The following is an 18,782-nucleotide window of genomic DNA, read 5'->3' as shown; positions in this document are numbered from 1 at the left end:
CAAATACCAAGTTAACCTTTTTGTTCAAATGACTATCTTTCAGATGGATATAAGCTATTACACTACTGTCTTATAAAGCAAAGAACTACATTCAATGGCTGGATCAAGAAAAGACAACGACATACTAACCTAAAAAAGTTAAACTAATATAAGGCCTTCATCCAACCACCTAGCCTTTTAGACAACAAACAAATAATCATAAAACTGAGATGAAGTCTACTTGATCAATTATTTCTCAAATGCCAGGTTAACCTCAAATGACTAAACATCTACCAGCTGTTCATTGTACATCTACCAGCTGTTCATTGTACAAAGTGAAAAATTTACTAAATTGGATCTATCAACTATGCAAAAGGACTAAAAACATTAACGATTCTGATTTTAGTTGAAAACTGACCCCACTTTTAACAAAATACAATTACTTTACTTTAAGCTTAAAAGCAAAAGAAAGAGCATTGTCATCAACTACATCCCACAACCTACAATAGCCTATATCTACCTATGACGATCATGTCAGAACTACTGCCGTAATGTGAAAAGATTAAACAAACCAGCATACAGACGACAAAACCCTGACATCCTCAACATTAGGTTACTTTATCATATTTCTATAATAATTTATACCTTTAAGACTTTAAAATACTGATCTAAGTTATCTAACATTACATTGATATAAAAAATGTACCAAATAATGTCCATACTTTCCTATGTAGCATATCAGACCAAAACACCACGTCTGAAAGGAGACCTATCAACTTTTCTCTTCCCAGGAGGGATGCTGTGGTTGAACAGGTTTAAATATCTTAGGAAGTTGCTACCTACAGTGAACTTACATTAGCAAATAGAATAGAATAGAATACAGAATTTAGGTCAAGAGCCAACCACTTGGACCTAACAGGTCACTCAGCGATGGAAGGGAAATAGACAGTAAGAGGGTTTTAAAAGTGTAACAGGAGGAAAACCTTGCAGTTGCAATATGAAACAATTGTTAGGAGAGGGTGGAATGTAAGATGGAAGAAAGAAAATACGGATGGAGGTACAGTAAAAGGAATGAAAGAGGTTGCAGCTAGGTGTCAAAGGGACACTCCAAAGACCCTTAAGTAATCCCTACAGTGCACCAGGTGAGGTGCACTGACGGCACTATCCCCCTACGGTGTTACAATTGCAAACAGTTGATGACGTATCCTTGCAAGCAAAAGTTGTCCCAATGGTAGACCATTAACAAACTTTATTTATGGCTTAATGGTGGAATTTCTTTATCTTCTCTTCATCTAAAAAATTATTGCCTCCACTGGTCTCAAGATTTAACTTTTCTACAATCCCCACTATGTAAAATATTCATTTCCCATTATCTTTCTACTTAAAACATTTTTATTAGGCATTTTCTGACTCTATGCAAAGCCAAAATATGCCTGTATAATTTCTACTACTTACTTGTACATACAAACACTAGCCTATTCCATAACTACTAAAGTTTAATCAAAATTCCCCAACTTTTATAATCTGATGTGTCCACTCTCCTCACTTGAAGGGGGTGTGGTTCATAAACAATTCTACCTACAATTAATACACAATACTTACCCAATCACAGCTCTTTCCCTGAACTCCCATCCAACAGTCAAGTATCGGAGGCGAATGATATCCAAACGGCCAAAGATTAGCACCCGTACCTGAAGTAACAGAGAAAAAATCAGAAAAAGTAGAAATCACACTTTCCGCTACTCCTAAGCAGACAGGGTTATTAATTCTTATGAACCCATTAATCATAAATTGCCTTAACATGTGTGATGTGGACACAGCAACAGTCACTTGAAGAGTTGAAAGAAGAAAGACTCACACTGCAAGATGGGCTAGCTCCAGGAACCACAAGGCAATGCTCTTCTCATCCCTTTATGCACCTTAACAAAGACATCTACCTCCCAAGATTACTGCAGTGCTTTCCCAATCACTTTGTTGTGCCATTCTTTTTTTATAATTCATTGTCCAGTCATTTTTATCTATCCATACATATTAGTGATGGCCAGTGTTCAATGACCTTTATTTTTGCCATTTTTATCTCAGCAAGCTCTTTGGCCTATATAAGTATATTATGTCCAGCTATTGGTCATTGTTGAGTCCTTTGCCTAAAACCTCTTTGCCAAATCTTGCTTTTGGATTCCTTTGCTATTTCTGCCTTTTTCATTCTCTCCACAGGACAGTCCTGTGCCTTGAGACAGCCCTTCTGGCTAGCTTTCGCCCTCTTGTTTATTCTATCGCATGAGTTGCCAGATCACCCATGGTTTTTAATTCTGTTTCCTACTGGTTTAAGAAGGTCATTTCAAGGGCTTATTTATATGTTTTCTGGGAGGGCCTTTCACAACTTGAGATCAAGGCCTACATTGTTTGAACATCCTCTTACTCCCTGGCATTTACAGATAAACTGGAGTTCTCAGCTATTCTTATATCAGGTAACTGGCATTATCTAAATACTTTTGTAAGATTCCACTTACATGAAGTACCCATAAACCTCGAAATTTTTCTTTGAGACCTATCATTGCAGTGGGCCACTACTACCATTTAGAAGGATCCAAGTCATTCATCCTTATACTCTTGATGACCTCTTTCTCAAAGGTTACCTGGGGTGTTTCTCAAAGTCTTATAATCTTAACTCAAAGGGTGTGGTACATGAAACAGCCACATTTTTACACTTTTCCTTATATAATTTACTCATTTTTATTTGACTTTATGAAATTTGGGCCATCAAATCAAGCACTGGGACACTTTTAGCCATTCTGCACTTAAAACAGCGAAAAAAAGGGAGCTGGAGTTGTGCAGCAAAACAGCTAGATCCGAAAAATAAAGGAAATGAAGTACAAGAATCTAACTCTGGGACTGGGAGAAACCCTACAGTTGCACTAAAAGTAACAGTTAGAGGGGTTGGAAAGCAAGATTGAAGAAAGGAAGCAGGAATGGAGATAAACTAAAAGGCTAAAAAGTGGATGCAGCTTGGGGGTGAAGGGAGGCTGCAAATACCCTTTGGTAATGCCTACAGTGCACCACATGAGATGCCCTGACAACAATACCCCCTTACTGGGAGGGTAGTGCTTTGAGCTAGAGTCTTCTAGTGCAAATCGATTAACTACAAAGTTTCCATGATTCTGGAGATTGTAGCTGACTCAACTATCTATTGTCTACTGGGACTAGATTTCTTGCTGCACTTCTTGATACAGGGTCTACTATTATCTTCAAGGCCTCATTTGCTTCACCTTCCCCCCTATACTGCAATTCAGGCTCCTTTCACCTAATGGATTCATATGAAAAATTTATATTCTTATAATATGTTTTTCTAAAAACCCATAATAAAAATTTTCTGGGGCTTCCTTCCTCCTCAATTTTCTAGATGGAGGCTGGCACAGAGGAATAAAAAGGGTGCATTATCTTGTGGTTTGTGGAGCCAGTTTGCACAAGTGCTGCAGGTCTTCCTTCTTTCAACTCTTCAAGTGAGTGTGACTGGGCTCGTTTCACACAGAGTAAAGCTATTCATGACTGATGGGTCTGAAGACCATCCATGTCGGTAAGGGAGAGTACAGAGGTCCATAACATGCTTCTTATTCCCTTTAAACACCTGTACTCTTACTGGAACCTTTGGGCAAGGTCTGAGGCTGCCATACGCACAGTTTACTGTAATGCAACCAACACCAAATCAACATTTACCTTACAATGTATTTTCAACAAATGTGAATTCAATTATTACTTTTTCTTTCCATACAATTAAATATTCTAAAATAAAGCTGAGAAAAAATTCTGCCAGAAAGTCTCTTACCTTATTATCCATCCAGCCACTTAGAAATGTCTCAAGTGACTCCTCTGTTACTCTTTGTACTAATTTGTGAGGGAATTTGCTGCGAATAAAGTCTGAAAAACAATGAGCTTTACTCAATATTTACTATGATTACTCAACTAAATCTACTACAGCTTTCTGATAAAAATATATGTACAAAAATTTTTATAGAAATCTCGGTGCTTTACAAAGCATATTTCCTTAAACTCAAGTTAAGTACTGTAATCACATCCTGAATTTCATACTGCCCTGTTATATGTTGTGAACTAGTAACTAAGAAGTCCAACTGGATGATACCAGTTTTCTCACAAAGTTCTCACATCTAAATGACATTTGTAATGTAAAGAAACTGCATGCATCACAATGACAGTGGGGAGGAAAGGTACTTAAAAAGCAATGGTTTCCATCTGCAAAACCTGCAAAATCTTAAGGACCCATTCTCCATACTTTCAAACATCTTATTTTCAAGTATTGTAATATGTACCCAGATAAGAACAAACAAACCAAGTGCTCAACAGCTGCTAAAACTGGCAAAGTAGGGATACCACTGGATGAGACTTTTCAACAAAAAAGCAAGTCCCAAATCTTGCCTTCTGAATGCTTCAGTTCCTTAACTCGTGTTGGCTTCATACAGAAAATGTGTACCCAACAGAGGAGCTGAGTGAGCCTCTTAGATGGCTTTAATTCCAAGTTATGAATTATCTTAAATTTTTTTAAAGTCCACAATACAAGAAGCCTCCTTAATTACACCTTCTTCAACATGAAAGTTAACTCTCTACAACCAGCTAACAAGTGGCAAGTCAATCTCAATTCTATGGTAGATGTTACCTGTATACTTGTTACTTCACCTAATTATGCACACCTTTCTTTATCTGGGAAAAAACTTTGAGAACTATCAGAAATAACAAGACGGAGAGGGTACATAAAGAAATTTGTCCTAAATCTTTCCTAAATAATACAAACTACCTATGCATCTTTAAGTTCTTCCTAAGAACACCAGGGTTAGAACCAACCTTCTTGATTCAAGATGGGAAATAAAGCTTTCCAGCACACCAAACCAGATTCTATATCCTGGTCAGCAAAAGACCCATGTATTCTGGCTGGAGACCTGATGTAAGATGATGTATCTTGTTCCAGTTATATTCCTGAATACTGTACCTTTGTAAGTCAGAACCACAGGACTGCCTAACAATGTCATCATCTTGGTCACTGGCGTTCTGATAGCTCTCTATGAGAACCATGGAATCTTGGTTGAGGATCTATAAATCTTTCAAGTCACAGCAGTTCCTTGTTGAAGAATTGAGTCATGAGCATCTACATTCCTAAATTGTACAGTCATCCATGGGAAAAGTGTCTTAATTTCATAACATGTTCAGTACTGTACATATTGTAGTTACTGTATTTCCTTTGCTGAGCTGAGCATTCTTCTACAGCATTCATGTTTTTTGCTGAATTTTTACAGGAAAATCAATTACTTTGTTAAGTATCACCATTTTTCCTCATTACCAGCTTTTGACTGAAGCACTGCAATCTTGCCCACCAGTTAATTTATTTTGACTGTTATACCATTTTTAATGTTACACATGAAAGTAGTTAAACCATTAGTTTCAGACATTTATGTCCCACAGTTACAACATTTAGTGTTTTGCTTCTTCATCACTGGTTTTATTGAGGTTAAGACAAAAGCAAACGTGCAACAGCTTCTTTGAGAAGATGTAACATTTATTGTAGTAATGTCACATGGCCACTTCAGTGTTATTGTAGCTCTCAGGACACCCTGGTTCTCCAACCCTCACTAATCTTACCTAATAACTGGGTACCTTCCAGAGGAACTGTTACTCTTCAGTACATTTCAGTCAAATCAATCAAAAAGGCTGAAACTGCTGAGTTATAGTAGAGCTACCAACAGATAACGAATACATGTGAAGCCATATCACATTCCTTCAGCACTGGAGAGCTGAGTTGCTAAGGGCTTTGCAGTCTTGCTAGTTCTGATTGAAATATTGACGAATCTGTTGAGAGAAATTGTCCTTACTGCAACAGTTTCATCTAAGTTCCTCTTTCTTTGTCAACCTGCTTCTGATATCACTGACGACACCAAATTTTAACCAGTATCCTCTTAAGCTTTGCATAACACAGGCACAGGAGTTTTTGGGTTTGGGGATACAAGACCTGGAATCGACTTCAAGAAGCCCTTCAGATGGCCTTAGAATTTGTAGGTGATCTGTTTCATTCAATGGGCAAGAACCATTGGTTATTATATCAAGAACTTTTACAACGTTTCTCCTCCATCAAGATGATGTGGAATCTGATGGCGTCCCAGGTTCTAAGATGAACTAGTTCCATAAATCAGACTTTTACGATGCAAGAGATCTAGACAGAATAAACCTTGGACAGTAGCTACCCAACACAACCAACATCAAATTCCTCTACCATATATAATCTTCTTGAAAATGCTTAGATGCCAATGTTTTCAATAAGGCAAATGACTGATACTTCGATATTGAGAGTAGTTTACACAGATCAGAGAAACAAGCGATGTTGGGCATTTCTGAAAATTTTGAGCAATTAGCAGGTTGACTTAATCTACTGAGCAATTAGCATAATGATTAAATCTATTGAGCAAATAGCATGTTGATTGAATCTAATAAATCATACATCTATCATATTTTGAGCATAAGCAACCTTTATTTTGCCCCAAGAAAGGCTTAAGAGTACTTGGGACTACAGATGCAGCCTGCTTTGGACAGCTCATAATAAAGCTACAACATTTGTCACTTACAATGTAAACATGCTATTATGTGTCTTCAAAATCTGACTACCATACACTATTCCTTGTAACATAATTAATTCTTCCATTTTGCAACAATAAGATCATTTTTCTATAAGGAAACAAAAAAGAGTTTTTTTCTAGTAATATTAATAGCAACAATATAAACCATTTCTCCACATTTTAGAAGACATAATAATTATAATAAATTTCCAACAAATTTCCTTATATATTACTATACTTAACAAGGAACATTAACCCTTTGATATTCCACTGATGTCAGATGATGTCAAGAGAATTTTTTTTAACAATTATTCATATTTTGAAACCAGAAGCCCTGGGATGATGTCTGAAAGGATGTTGGAAGATGGTTGAATCTCATCCTCCCAAAATTAAGGGCCATTCAAAGAGAACTGTCACTAAATTTGTTGAAAGAGAATTTTAAACATTTTCATCTAATTTTCTGTATGTTTTATAAGCACTGATGGGCATAAACAGCAATACAGTAAAATACATATGACCAGAAATACAGTAGTACCTGTACTTATTACACATGTTATGATGTGAAAAAAATTTATATTTATTTCTTAAAAATCTCTAAGAAAACTTTAAAAATCCAGTTTAGGGCCAGCTTCAATTTGGCATTTTTCATTTTATTGCTCTCTTCATTTTCAACAGCATATATACAGTAAAATTACTCAGCTTCAAAATTATAGCAAAAAACCCAACTTTTGTCAAGAAGACTAAAATTTACAGCAAGCAATAAAAGAAAATTCTCACCAAGCTCATAAGCAATAAGCCAGAACCAAGTTTTGCCACAGACAAGTTGTGTGACCCAGTGGAATCTCAAAGGGTTAATAAGTAACTTGATTACTTCTGGGAAAATAGCTTTGATAACATTATTTTAAAGATGCACATCAGCCCTTACCTAATGAAGAAACCATGCTAACAGATGCTTCAGTGTAATGGTAAGGATGGCCATCCAAAAGCATAATCAAATAGGGAACAGTACTAACCCCAAGCTTTCGAGCTAATTCTACTTCATGGCCAGCATGCACCTGAAATTATGTAAGAATTTTTAATATACTTTAGTATAATGTTACTTACTACAAAATACTTTATTAATATCAGATGCTTGATCTGACTAACACCTTATGTCGTGACTAAACTTTCCTTACATGTAAGATACACTTATCACCATCATTGAACATTTCAACATTACATTTTTTCCTTTACAGGAAATATATTAAATTCTTTACCATATAAACTTTCATTTCCCTATGAGAACACACTATCTAAGTACAGTAGTACAGTAATTGCATACACAAAAAAATAATCCAAATTAAGGCCCATTAAGGTTTATATTTACGTAACACAGAAAGGCAATTTTCATCATTTGGGTTCTTGGGTAATTTCTCTGCACATAAAGTGACCCTCTTAATATTGCCTAGATCATTCAAACCTTGTTCGAAATATTGACCACTGCTATATTGCTGCCGTATATGGCCACGACTGTAAATGTATGTTAAATAAATGTATGTTAAATAAATGTATGTTAAAAACTTATAAAAATAAATTTTTATTATAAATCTTTTTTCTACTGTAAAAGAAATAAAATGAATGTTTAAATGGAAAAAGTTTAAAACAGTACTTCCAGAAAAATGGTATCAAGATCTTCAATAGATCATGAATCGGTGCAGTCAGTTAGCGAAGAGACTGAGCACTGACAAAACTAACAGAATACTGTAGTTGATCTTACTTTCCCCCGATTCATGATTTACAAGGTATACTCAATTTCTCCTTCTCAATGCTCCCAGTATCTACATATATTCCAATAGTGCCATATAGTTCAGATCTCTTTTTTTTACCATCCATGATCCTTCAGAAACTGCACCTACAAAACACTGAAAAGTGTGCAATAATCCTCCTTCCAGTACTAAGACGACCCCCCATTTTTCATGTAAAAATGTAGGTTTAGAGGTATGATTGCCGTATAAGACGACCCCCAATTTATCAAATCAAATAACTGTATCAGCTGATATAAGTTAGTTGGTACATAAATAAAATTATCTTCAAGATTTTAAAATGTTTGGCAAAGCTCACCACTACAAAAAAATACTTTTGTATTCCCTTAGGAAAAATATAAACATCACAACAAATGCTCAATGCCTGTGATGTCACTAATTAGTGGAGGAATACCCGTTGGAAGTAGATCCACATGAACGTGTTCCTTTAAAATTGGAAAGAACCCCGATATCAAGGATAGCTAGGAAAATTTCGATATCACAAAACCCTTTAGTTTGATTATAAAATACTACCAAGGAAATATTGGCCTTTAGTAAACAACAAGGGTTGTAAGTCCAGCACAACTGGGAACTACAAACATGGCTATGTTTTGTAAACAAGAAAGTTACACTACTTCGATTTACCCTTTGGTAACTTCAAATTATCTTTCAATGTTGAAAGGGCAATGTTTAAGTATCAATAACAAAATTGTCTAAAATTATTGCCTTATAATAATGGTACTCTAGATATATAATGCTAGTAAAGTGAGAGCTCACTCATAAACCTAATGTCTAATTATGGTAATTACCTATGGTAATTACTGTAATTACAGTTGTTTTGTTTACAGTGCTGATAGTTGTGTCACTAGTGATTTACTTGAATTACCTACGGTTTTACCATTATTACAGTTGTTTTGTTTACAGTGTCAATAGTTGTAATGGTAGTTAACTATTGACATAACTATCGACACTTCAGGGGTTAGCCTATCATTAAAAACCTCAGCAGGATTTAAGGTTTGCTTTTATAAAAAATATAAGACGACCTACCATTCTGGGGAGATTCTTAAAATTAAAAGGTTGCCTTATACAGTAGTATATATGGTGAGACCATGGTGTCCCATTTCTAAATTCTCATAAGAACTCCCCAAAGGATTTATCTTAAATAAGAAGTAAAGCAAAAGAAATGAAACGGAGGTATAAGATAACCAAAGTGAACACAAGAAAAGTAAAAGACAAAAAGCAATGCAGCCTGAGACCAGGGTGCCAGGAATATCACCTACAGTGAAACAGTCAAGGCCAATTATAAGCAGTACCTACTATGAGGATTAATAGATATAAACACTTGGTTCCCATAACTTAAGTGCCTCAGAGGGATTGTTCATTATCTCATACATTGTAAAACTTGATGTTTTTCAAAAATACTAAAAGTACCATGGAAGCAGTTTCACTATTGTCATATATTCTATTGTAAATCATATCAAATATAATGAAGTACCCTTTCCCCTAAAAATGTGAAGCTGCTAGAAATGCTGAACTGAACTCAAAATTGTGTTCAAAACATTTCAAGGCAACAGCTGAGTTAAAGATCTAGAGGTTGTAAAAGAAATCTATGTCAGGAAGATTGGTAGTACAGTATCATTATGAGTTAGTTAATGAGACAACTGATAAACGTCTCATAAACGATTGAAATCATGAAGGAAATCTTAATTGGGTGAGGAACTGCAACACCAAAACAAACCTCAATATTCTGTTTTCTCCTTTATTCAAAGTAATTTACAATATTTTGGACAACTGTCCATCTTCAGGTTCTGTAAAAATTAAAACCAGCACACTTATACCCAAAACATCAAATGAATACAATTCAAAATATAAAAAAACTCCGCTGAAGGCAGTTATCTATATTCAAGCTTGGTTTTAGTTCCCTATATAAAAGGTTTCTTAACAGTCATTGCTTAGATTGTGAAAAATTTTAATGTTTCTGATATTAGTATTTCACGTAAAGCTTGGTTTGAAACCTAGCTAAGACTGTTAAACACTTTTTACATACAGAGACTAAAACCAAGCATGAATATAGATAACTCTGCCTTCAGTAGGAAAGTATTTTATTTTAAATTCAGTGTTACCATTTTTGATATGTTGACTGTAATTCACTTGATTTTTTTTGGAGGGGGGGGAAAAATGTGTTGCTTTTTAATTTTTATAGAACCTGAAGATGGACAGTTGTCCAAAAGTTGTAACAGAGTTTGAATAAAGGAGAAAAGTGTGTTGAAGTTTGTTTTATGGCAGTTCCTCAGAGAGAGAGAGAGATTCCCTCAAGAGAGTAAACAGAGAGAGATACCACTTTAACCTTTCAGCAAGAGCCTCACCTAACCTTCCATCAGGATTTATTCAATACTGTACTCTATGATCTCGAATCAGACTGAGCAAAAACAAAGTCATGAAAAAACAGACTCCATAAAAAGTTATTTCAATCTGTAAGGCATTCAGTAATCTGAACCTAAAAATTGGTTATAAGTCTGTAGTGCTTTACTGGCAGTTCCTGATGTAAATTTAGTTAAGGTAACAACTACACCACCTCAGTTAGTGTGGAGACTTCGGCAATAGTTAACTGAACATTGCATAAAGACTCTGGACTTGCTACAATCCCACTTGTCACCCTCTATCCTTAGTTTTCACCAAGACCACAAGCTCTAGCATACTATTAGCAAACAAATTCGTCATAAGAAAGGATCACTAAGTATGAAAGCCTCTAAAGACAGAGGATCAGAGAGACTGAGCAGGTGAGGAAGGCTGAATAGGTTGTGAAGAAGAAGCATGTTAGACATCATACAATGTACACACTCACACACACACCATGTGCAGTCCTGCCTAAGAGCCATAATAATAGTAGCTGTATAATGCATCACAAGTGAAGAACTACCATATAGCTTCACACCAGACCTGGCTTGCACTGAAAAAATTTATTTACTCTACTGGAAAATATGGCTAAATTTTAAAATCCTCAAATTCTGTACTACAACAGTCTTAACCAGTATAAATTAGACTTAAAGGAAACAAGACGACTTGAAAGCACTGAAGTGTACAAAGTTCTTTCTGTCGTAATTCACACTGGCCAGATCAACTACACTGTTCAACCAGACAATTAAGGATAAGACAAGAAAGGGCCAAATGGCTGAAATAAAGAAGAAAAAGGTAGTTAGCAAAACTAATTTTTATACTATATATCAAATAACAGAAAACTGTATAATCATATTTACAATAAAAAATTTATGCAGAAGAAAGCCTACACCATTACCAAAAAACCCAGCTGACAGACCCAACAAACCTCATCATAAGTCTTTGAAAGGTTAAAAATATAACCATTAATACTTCCAAATCTTTCATCAACGTCATGAATGCAACATCAATGTTTTCCTTATTAGGTTAAACATGTACCATATTCTCTCCAATTTCTTCTGTCCTGTATAATTTTTCTGAAACTCTTTAATCAGTGTATATCTTCTACAATCTCCTTTTTCTTGTCATGACTGAAAAAATTCTATGGTCACTTTTCATAATCTTCTAATTTTCCTTGTCAATATTTGTGTTTCTACTGCAAAGGCTGTGCAGGACTATTGTATATATTGTAAATCTTTACTTTAATATTTCTAAATATCTGGTAAAAGATAATCTGAAAAGAATAGGAGAAAACACTAGCAACTGATTGCTCCTTTTAGAATCCATATTGATAGTAACAAACATCAAAGGATTACCAATACTTCAGGAACTAGTTTATATTATCAAATTCTTTAAAACAATTCTGATGAACACGGCAGGCAAGGGACCAGCTTCTAAAATGATACAGTAAAATTTTTCAACATAAACATCAAAATAAGAAAACACGTTTCTCCACAAATCCCCTATGGAATCACAGTGATATTCAATTAGATTTCAAAGCTTTTGCCTACCCCTTAAACTTACTGACTGATAAGAGAAATCAGCAGACAGCTATGAGAAAAAACAATAACTGAATTCATACAGTATGATTACCAGCAATTGTAATACTAAATAAGAATGATTTTTAACAAATTTTATCCAAAAAGTTTTCCTACACAAGTATTTATTAATATTTATTAAAACAAGATTTAGTAACACAAAACTGCCACTCACCGTAGCCATGCCAAAATTAATAGGCTCCAGTTCCTCATACAATCTTCGCCATATGGGTTCTATGTGAGCACATGCTATACACCAGTCAGAATAAAATAGCAAAAGATATGGCTGCTTTCTGCTTAGCTGAACGATGGAGTTTTGGTAAGCTCTGTAACAGATACAAAATCATTAATTAATAAACACCAACAATTCCTTAAATAAGGACTTGACCACTATTTGTGCTTGTATTCAATAAGTACTATTGGTTCACAACTAAAACACAATAATTACTAAATTATCTTACTTGAATGTTATGGACTGCTTCTGGTAAATGTTTGAACCTTCGCCATGTTTGAAGTTGAATCTAAAGCTGCCACCTAAATTGCTGAAAATTTCATCGAAAGGATCGAAGCGACGGAATGATGAATAATCATGTTGTCTTCGAAAATTTGGTTGCTCTTCAGTTTGCCCAGTAGTATCATAAAGCCTACGTCTCTCTGGATCCATCAACAACTGAAATTGGGGAACATGAAAGCAAGCAAGTTTTTAAAAGCAAATTTCCATAATGTATTTTACAATACAGTACCAAAAGTCATTCATAAATGGCCACTCTAGTAAACACTACAGACTCAAAATATTTTCAAAATATATATTATTAAGCAATAGAAATCTTGCTCACCTGTAACCTATAAAGAAAGATTTCCCTTAACACCAAATAAAAATTGCAAGGTAACTTACCTCATATGCTTGGTTGATCTCAATAAACTTTGCCTCAGCTTGGGGAGACTTGTTCTTGTCAGGATGCCTGCAAAATTTAGGATTTGTAGGCATATAATTACACTTTGCAGCTATAAAAGTATATCTTATAAATAAAAAAATGTTGAAAACTGTTCAAGTTCTAATTCAAGCTGGAATCTTGATACTGAACCAAGAAGCACTTTTATAATAAAATTAATACTATTTTTTAGACTAATTCAATATAAAGTAACCTATTACAAATAACTAGTTTCAGTAGTAACAGTGGTAAATAGTTCTTTTGTATATTACTTTATTAACCGATCTCATCAAACATGTACAAACTAAAAGTAACCCGTCTCATTACCAGTAGTGTCTATGGGCAAAGCTGGCATATTTGACTTCTCAATAGGAAGAAGTCCCCTAACTCCCCAACCACTTTGTTTTACCTTTCAGCCCATTACTGGCTAACACATTATCATCCCAGCAACCACCACTAAAATAAAACACATTGTGTAAATGAAATATTACTTGGATCAAGTGAACATGATACCCTGCAGACAACTAATTAACTTTGAATGTTAACCAGGCACTGTTTCCCAATGGGTAAACCCAATACCACTGCCAAAATAAGGCTAACTAAAATTGTCACTTTGTCACCTTTAACCTAGTGTCTGACCACATAAGATACACTAATCTTTCAACCAATTGGAACATTCATAACACATTGATGTATGATCTAAAATCCAAAATCCAAGTCAAATATATGAACATTTTTTCACTATATTCACTAAAAATGGATAAAATGCATTAGAAAAAACTTCTGCATTACATAAGTTAATGTCCAAGAAAAAAAATTTTGATGAGTAAACTACCCATCAAAAACTGTATTCATATACAGTATCTTCTTAAGTATTCTATTAAAGCTCAGTGTTTCATTACATAAATGTTACAGCTTATCAGTGGAGGCCAAATTTTTAATGAAGTACATATAAATATTCTCTCTCTCTCTCTCTCTCAATAAATTAACATAACTATTAATTTTTAGTAAATAACTCAAGCTAAAATTAACATAAAACTTTACTTTTACTTTCAGAATAAATAACTGCGCGCGTGTCTGAAAATCGTCGTAAACCGGAAAATCAAAAATCTCAAAAATCATAAGAAAAATTGACTGCATTATTATTGAGTTTTATTATGATTTTTTTATTTTAAAACCTTACTTTTAACCCCAGAACATGTGGGCGGGGAAATAATTTTGATGAATATATTTGAAAAGTATTCTTGCCTGTATTTTACACTGATGCCTGGACAAGAATGTCATAGCATGACCAGTAGCTTCACAACCCTGAATTCCCAAACTTTATATGAAGCACAAGTCTCACGAAGTCTTCTGGAAGTTCCATAGTGAAAGAGCATTCTACAAGAGGCAATGCTGGTTAGGCTGGACACTGCCTCTTTGATGATATTAGGTTAGATCGAGCAGTACCCTTTGCAAATGGCATTTAACCCTTCAAATTCTGAATTCAAACCCCAATCATGAAAGGAATGATAAGTGAAAATAAGTACTTTAGGGGTCCAGCATACCATATGAGATTATTTTAAATTAAGACAATCGTTCCCAAAATCGGCACTGGATAGATGGCATTTATTTATCTGGGATGACAAGACCATGCAGCAGTAGAAAGGATGTGACCCAGAGATGGTCCATTTATTTCGTAACATCCAAAACAATGTAAGACATTATATTTATGGTATTTGCCGTTATGTTTCTGGTATTTACAATTTTTGTGACCATGCACAGGGGCAGTACTAGTCCATTTTGGATGTGCTAGGAAATGTGACCCAGAGTCAAAGTCAGAGACAACAGATAAAGTTTGGGAATCTCTGAATTAGCATTTGTTCTTTTCATGCATTAATATTACATATCACCTTACCTAACCTAACCTAACCTGATCTAACCCAGCCCAAGCATCTTGACCAAACAAAGAGCTATGCCCCTGAGCCCTAGATCCCTTTGTCTAGCCAGGGGCTTCGACCCTCAACCCTGGATAATCAGTACTCAGCTCCTGGATCCTGCCACTACTCATGACACTCCTTCGTCTCCCAAGTTTGGATGTGCTCACAATTCCTGTTGCTCTTACAGCTCAATGTCAGTTTTCCTTCATTCTCACCAAAAATTCTGCTATTATTTTACTGTAAACCATTATTTAGTATTGTAGTTTTTAATGCTGAGATCTTAAGTCTCCTTAACATGATTAGTACTAAATTGATGCTCAAATCTATCTGAAATTTACTGTTAATGAGGTATTTATTGTCTTTTGTTTATGCTTCATCAATCATTCCAGTGGGGCTGGCACTGAACATGAAAATTAATGGGAGTGGCACTGGTATTAATGCAAAATTTACAGCAAAAGAAATGAACATAAATATTCAAAGCACACACTAAAACACAAAAAATAATATAATCAAGTCCAAAATAGGATTAAAGTAAAATTTTTCCAATATTCCATCTCCCCTAGCCTAACTGTCAGTGGGAGAAGGGAAAAGCAATATATAAAAAATGGGGATCATAAAATACACGAGTCATTCACTAAACAGATAGAAAAATATACAGCATAAATCACGTTTACTGGCGAGAGAGTATTTACAATAGGCTAACTAGGCCTGCAAGCATGCAAGCAATAATAGGCTGGCCTACGGCCAACTCTTACAGAAACCGCACCCATTAATCTACAAAAACCACCCTTGAACGAATGCCTAAGAGAAACCCGAAGTGTTAAGTCTAGAATAAAAATAAGGGCAAAATGAAACCGGATTGCCTAGACCTGACAAGACAACGGGACAGTACTAAAGGAATAAGTTAACACAAGGGATACTGGGGCCTAACCTACTGCAGCTACGTCTAGGCAAATTGCTGACTGGCCCGGTGCTTTAATTCCATGCTTAGTAATTTGTATGACCATAAAAAAGCATAACCCAATAACTGACATTCAAACGGAGTAAAACAATGCACGATCTTTGTACCCTCGTAAGCGTTAACGCAATAAACTCATGAATTTGACATATCCAAAACACCATACGCGGTGATCACTTTACCATTCCTTGGCCAATTTCTTGTAGGCCTTTTTGATATCCTGGGCATCTGACGTCCTCTTTATTTCCAGAATGTTGTACGGGTCCTTGATTCTCGCCAAAGCACACGCTACGAGAGGGAAAAGGAGGAAAACACACACCGACCACCGCATGATTGTACTGCTCTGCGGAATTCCGTCATTCGAGCAGACTACAACACTTCGGCACCACCTCCGGCATCGCTCTTTATATCTCGCAGTTATCGAGGTTATAAAGTGTTATAGCTTCGCCATGGCTGTCTATAATACATAGTTTAGACTTTATTATTATTTTTCTGGCATTTCCGTCGTTTTATTTGTCGTTAAATGAATATGCGGTACATGCGCCAGCTGATCAATGAGATAGGCCTTAGAGCGGGAAGTTTGAAATGCCGAGGAATTTAATTCTCATTTCCTCATTATAACCATTATGAATTCATATTAATTCCTTGACAAATTATAACCACGAGTTTATGTGTATATATATAATACTAAATATGGTTTGATATTCACGTATCTCTACGTATTTTGGACCAAAACGATACTTCTCTGAAAAGGGAGTGGCTTCACGCGTTAAAAAAAATAGTCGTATCCAATTTATCCATCAATAAGGTTTAGAAAGAAACAATTTTCAGTAAATTTCTTGAGCTTCGATGGCACTCCATGTCCCTCAACATATATTATTACGTAATACCCTGGGTTTCGTAATTAGTGTCACTCACTGAGTAGTATCAAGCTCTTAAGGGCCAACAGAATATTTTTTTTGTGACACAGAAAAGCATATTATGTAAGAAACAGCTCGATAGCATCGTATGTCAAGGACCCATTTTTCCCAGTAAACATGCGGAAGTGTAAATTATTATTATTTATTATTATTATTATTATTATTATTATTATTATTATTATTATTATTATTATTATTATTATTATTATTATTATTATTCAAAATGAGCGAACATTCATATGGACCAACTTTATGAGGCTTGAGAGTTGAGCAAGCTTCCCCATCATACGTGAAAAGAAAACATGGCGATAATACAAATAAATTAACAAATAATACATTGATTTTGAAATTAAATCAAAGTTGAAAACATATTTTGTAGATACTATTTATTCAGCCCTAAATATTGATAACTGTGGTAAAGTTGTCGGCAAGGTATTTCTATGGTAACTGTCAAGATTAATCTTGGTTAACTGTCGGCGGAGAGTAACGATTTTGACATGACGACCAATGGTAACTGACTTGCTCATTCTGTATGTTGTCATACCACTTTGCTTTCATCTTGTTTGCTTTACTTATGGCATCAATGGTGATCATATCAGGAGACTAAAGTGGCTCTGTCCTATACGTTTTGTTGTAGTGCATGCAACAGTGAATAAGTCTAAAGAAATGCAGACTGAAATACTTGTGTTGAAGGATGAAAGTAAACTGCGAGATAAAGAGATTGCCGGGTGGGAGGTCATAATTGCTTGAAAGTATGCATGATAAGCCAGCTGTGACTCAGTGAATTTCCCGCAGTGCGTTATATTAAAGACTGATAATCTTTCGATGGAAACTGAATAATTGGAAGTTGGCTCTAGAGCTGATAATCCTACAACAGAAAACTTGGTCGTTAGAAGCTGCAATAAGGTGACGGCTCCTAATACGCAGTAGCTATTTAAATAGTAAATAAAATGTATTTATTGGCAATAAGGTCTACGCAGGTTTGTGGATGGATGTTTCAGGCAATCATAATTGGTTAATGATGTTAATTGTACAACATTTTCAACTGGGTATTCATTATTGAAGGACAGTAGGTACTGAAGAGATAGCCACCTTACTGGAGCCCGTTGAATGAGCTAAAGTTGCATTATCACGTTTGCCCATTTTGTAATGAATTGCTGCGTAGACAACCAACAATATATTCGCAGCATGCCGTTCAAACTAAAGTGCACTTCTTTGAGCTCAAAGAAGAGTTTCAGATAGTTTACGCTGTCAAATGTTTTTCTCACATCAATAGCCTATAGCATAATACAAAGTATATAGACTATGATTAAATAGTTCGGGGATATGTTCAGGGTATAGATGCAGATGCTGGTTGAGTCAACTTTAAAACGGCTGGTTGTCTCATGTATGAAGATCGGAAACCATGTGCAGTCAAAGGAGCTTCAAGTAATGCTTGATATACTGGTTTTACTCGCATTTGGACGATAAATTACCGCGTCTGCGGCATCCTTTTTTTTTTTTTTTTTTTTTTTGTTGTACTGCATGCGCTATACAGGAACATAAGAATTTTACAATAGGCGAATCACGCAAGCATTAGGCATACAGATCCATAACTAGCAAAATTTACATGCTTCTGCAGGGAAACGATCACAGTTAATTTATTTGTGGATTCTTTTAAATCACCTTTCATACGGCTTAACGTTATACAGTAAGCGAGATGAAA

At 35.2% G+C, this 18,782-nt stretch overlaps 1 protein-coding gene across 1 annotated transcript in view; it reads right to left on the bottom strand.

Moving 5' to 3' along the window:
• The window catches only part of LOC136833687 (dnaJ homolog subfamily C member 16-like), a 36,353-nt gene extending 19,795 nt beyond the window's left edge, over positions 1-16,558 (bottom strand). Inside the window, exons 1-7 of the mRNA XM_067095877.1 lie at positions 16,340-16,558; positions 13,244-13,310; positions 12,810-13,018; positions 12,524-12,674; positions 7,519-7,648; positions 3,803-3,894; positions 1,582-1,670 (exon numbers count right to left, since the gene is read on the bottom strand). Coding sequence (XP_066951978.1) covers positions 1,582-1,670; positions 3,803-3,894; positions 7,519-7,648; positions 12,524-12,674; positions 12,810-13,018; positions 13,244-13,310; positions 16,340-16,488 — 887 coding nt within the window. The 5' untranslated portion in view covers positions 16,489-16,558. The remainder of the gene's footprint in view (positions 1-1,581; positions 1,671-3,802; positions 3,895-7,518; positions 7,649-12,523; positions 12,675-12,809; positions 13,019-13,243; positions 13,311-16,339) is intronic.
• Between the last annotated feature and the right edge of the window lie 2,224 nt (positions 16,559-18,782).

The sequence above is a fragment of the Macrobrachium rosenbergii genome, chromosome 52 (assembly GCF_040412425.1).
Source record: "Macrobrachium rosenbergii isolate ZJJX-2024 chromosome 52, ASM4041242v1, whole genome shotgun sequence".
NCBI lineage: Eukaryota > Metazoa > Arthropoda > Malacostraca > Decapoda > Palaemonidae > Macrobrachium > Macrobrachium rosenbergii.
This window is presented reverse-complemented; position numbering and strand designations above follow the sequence as displayed.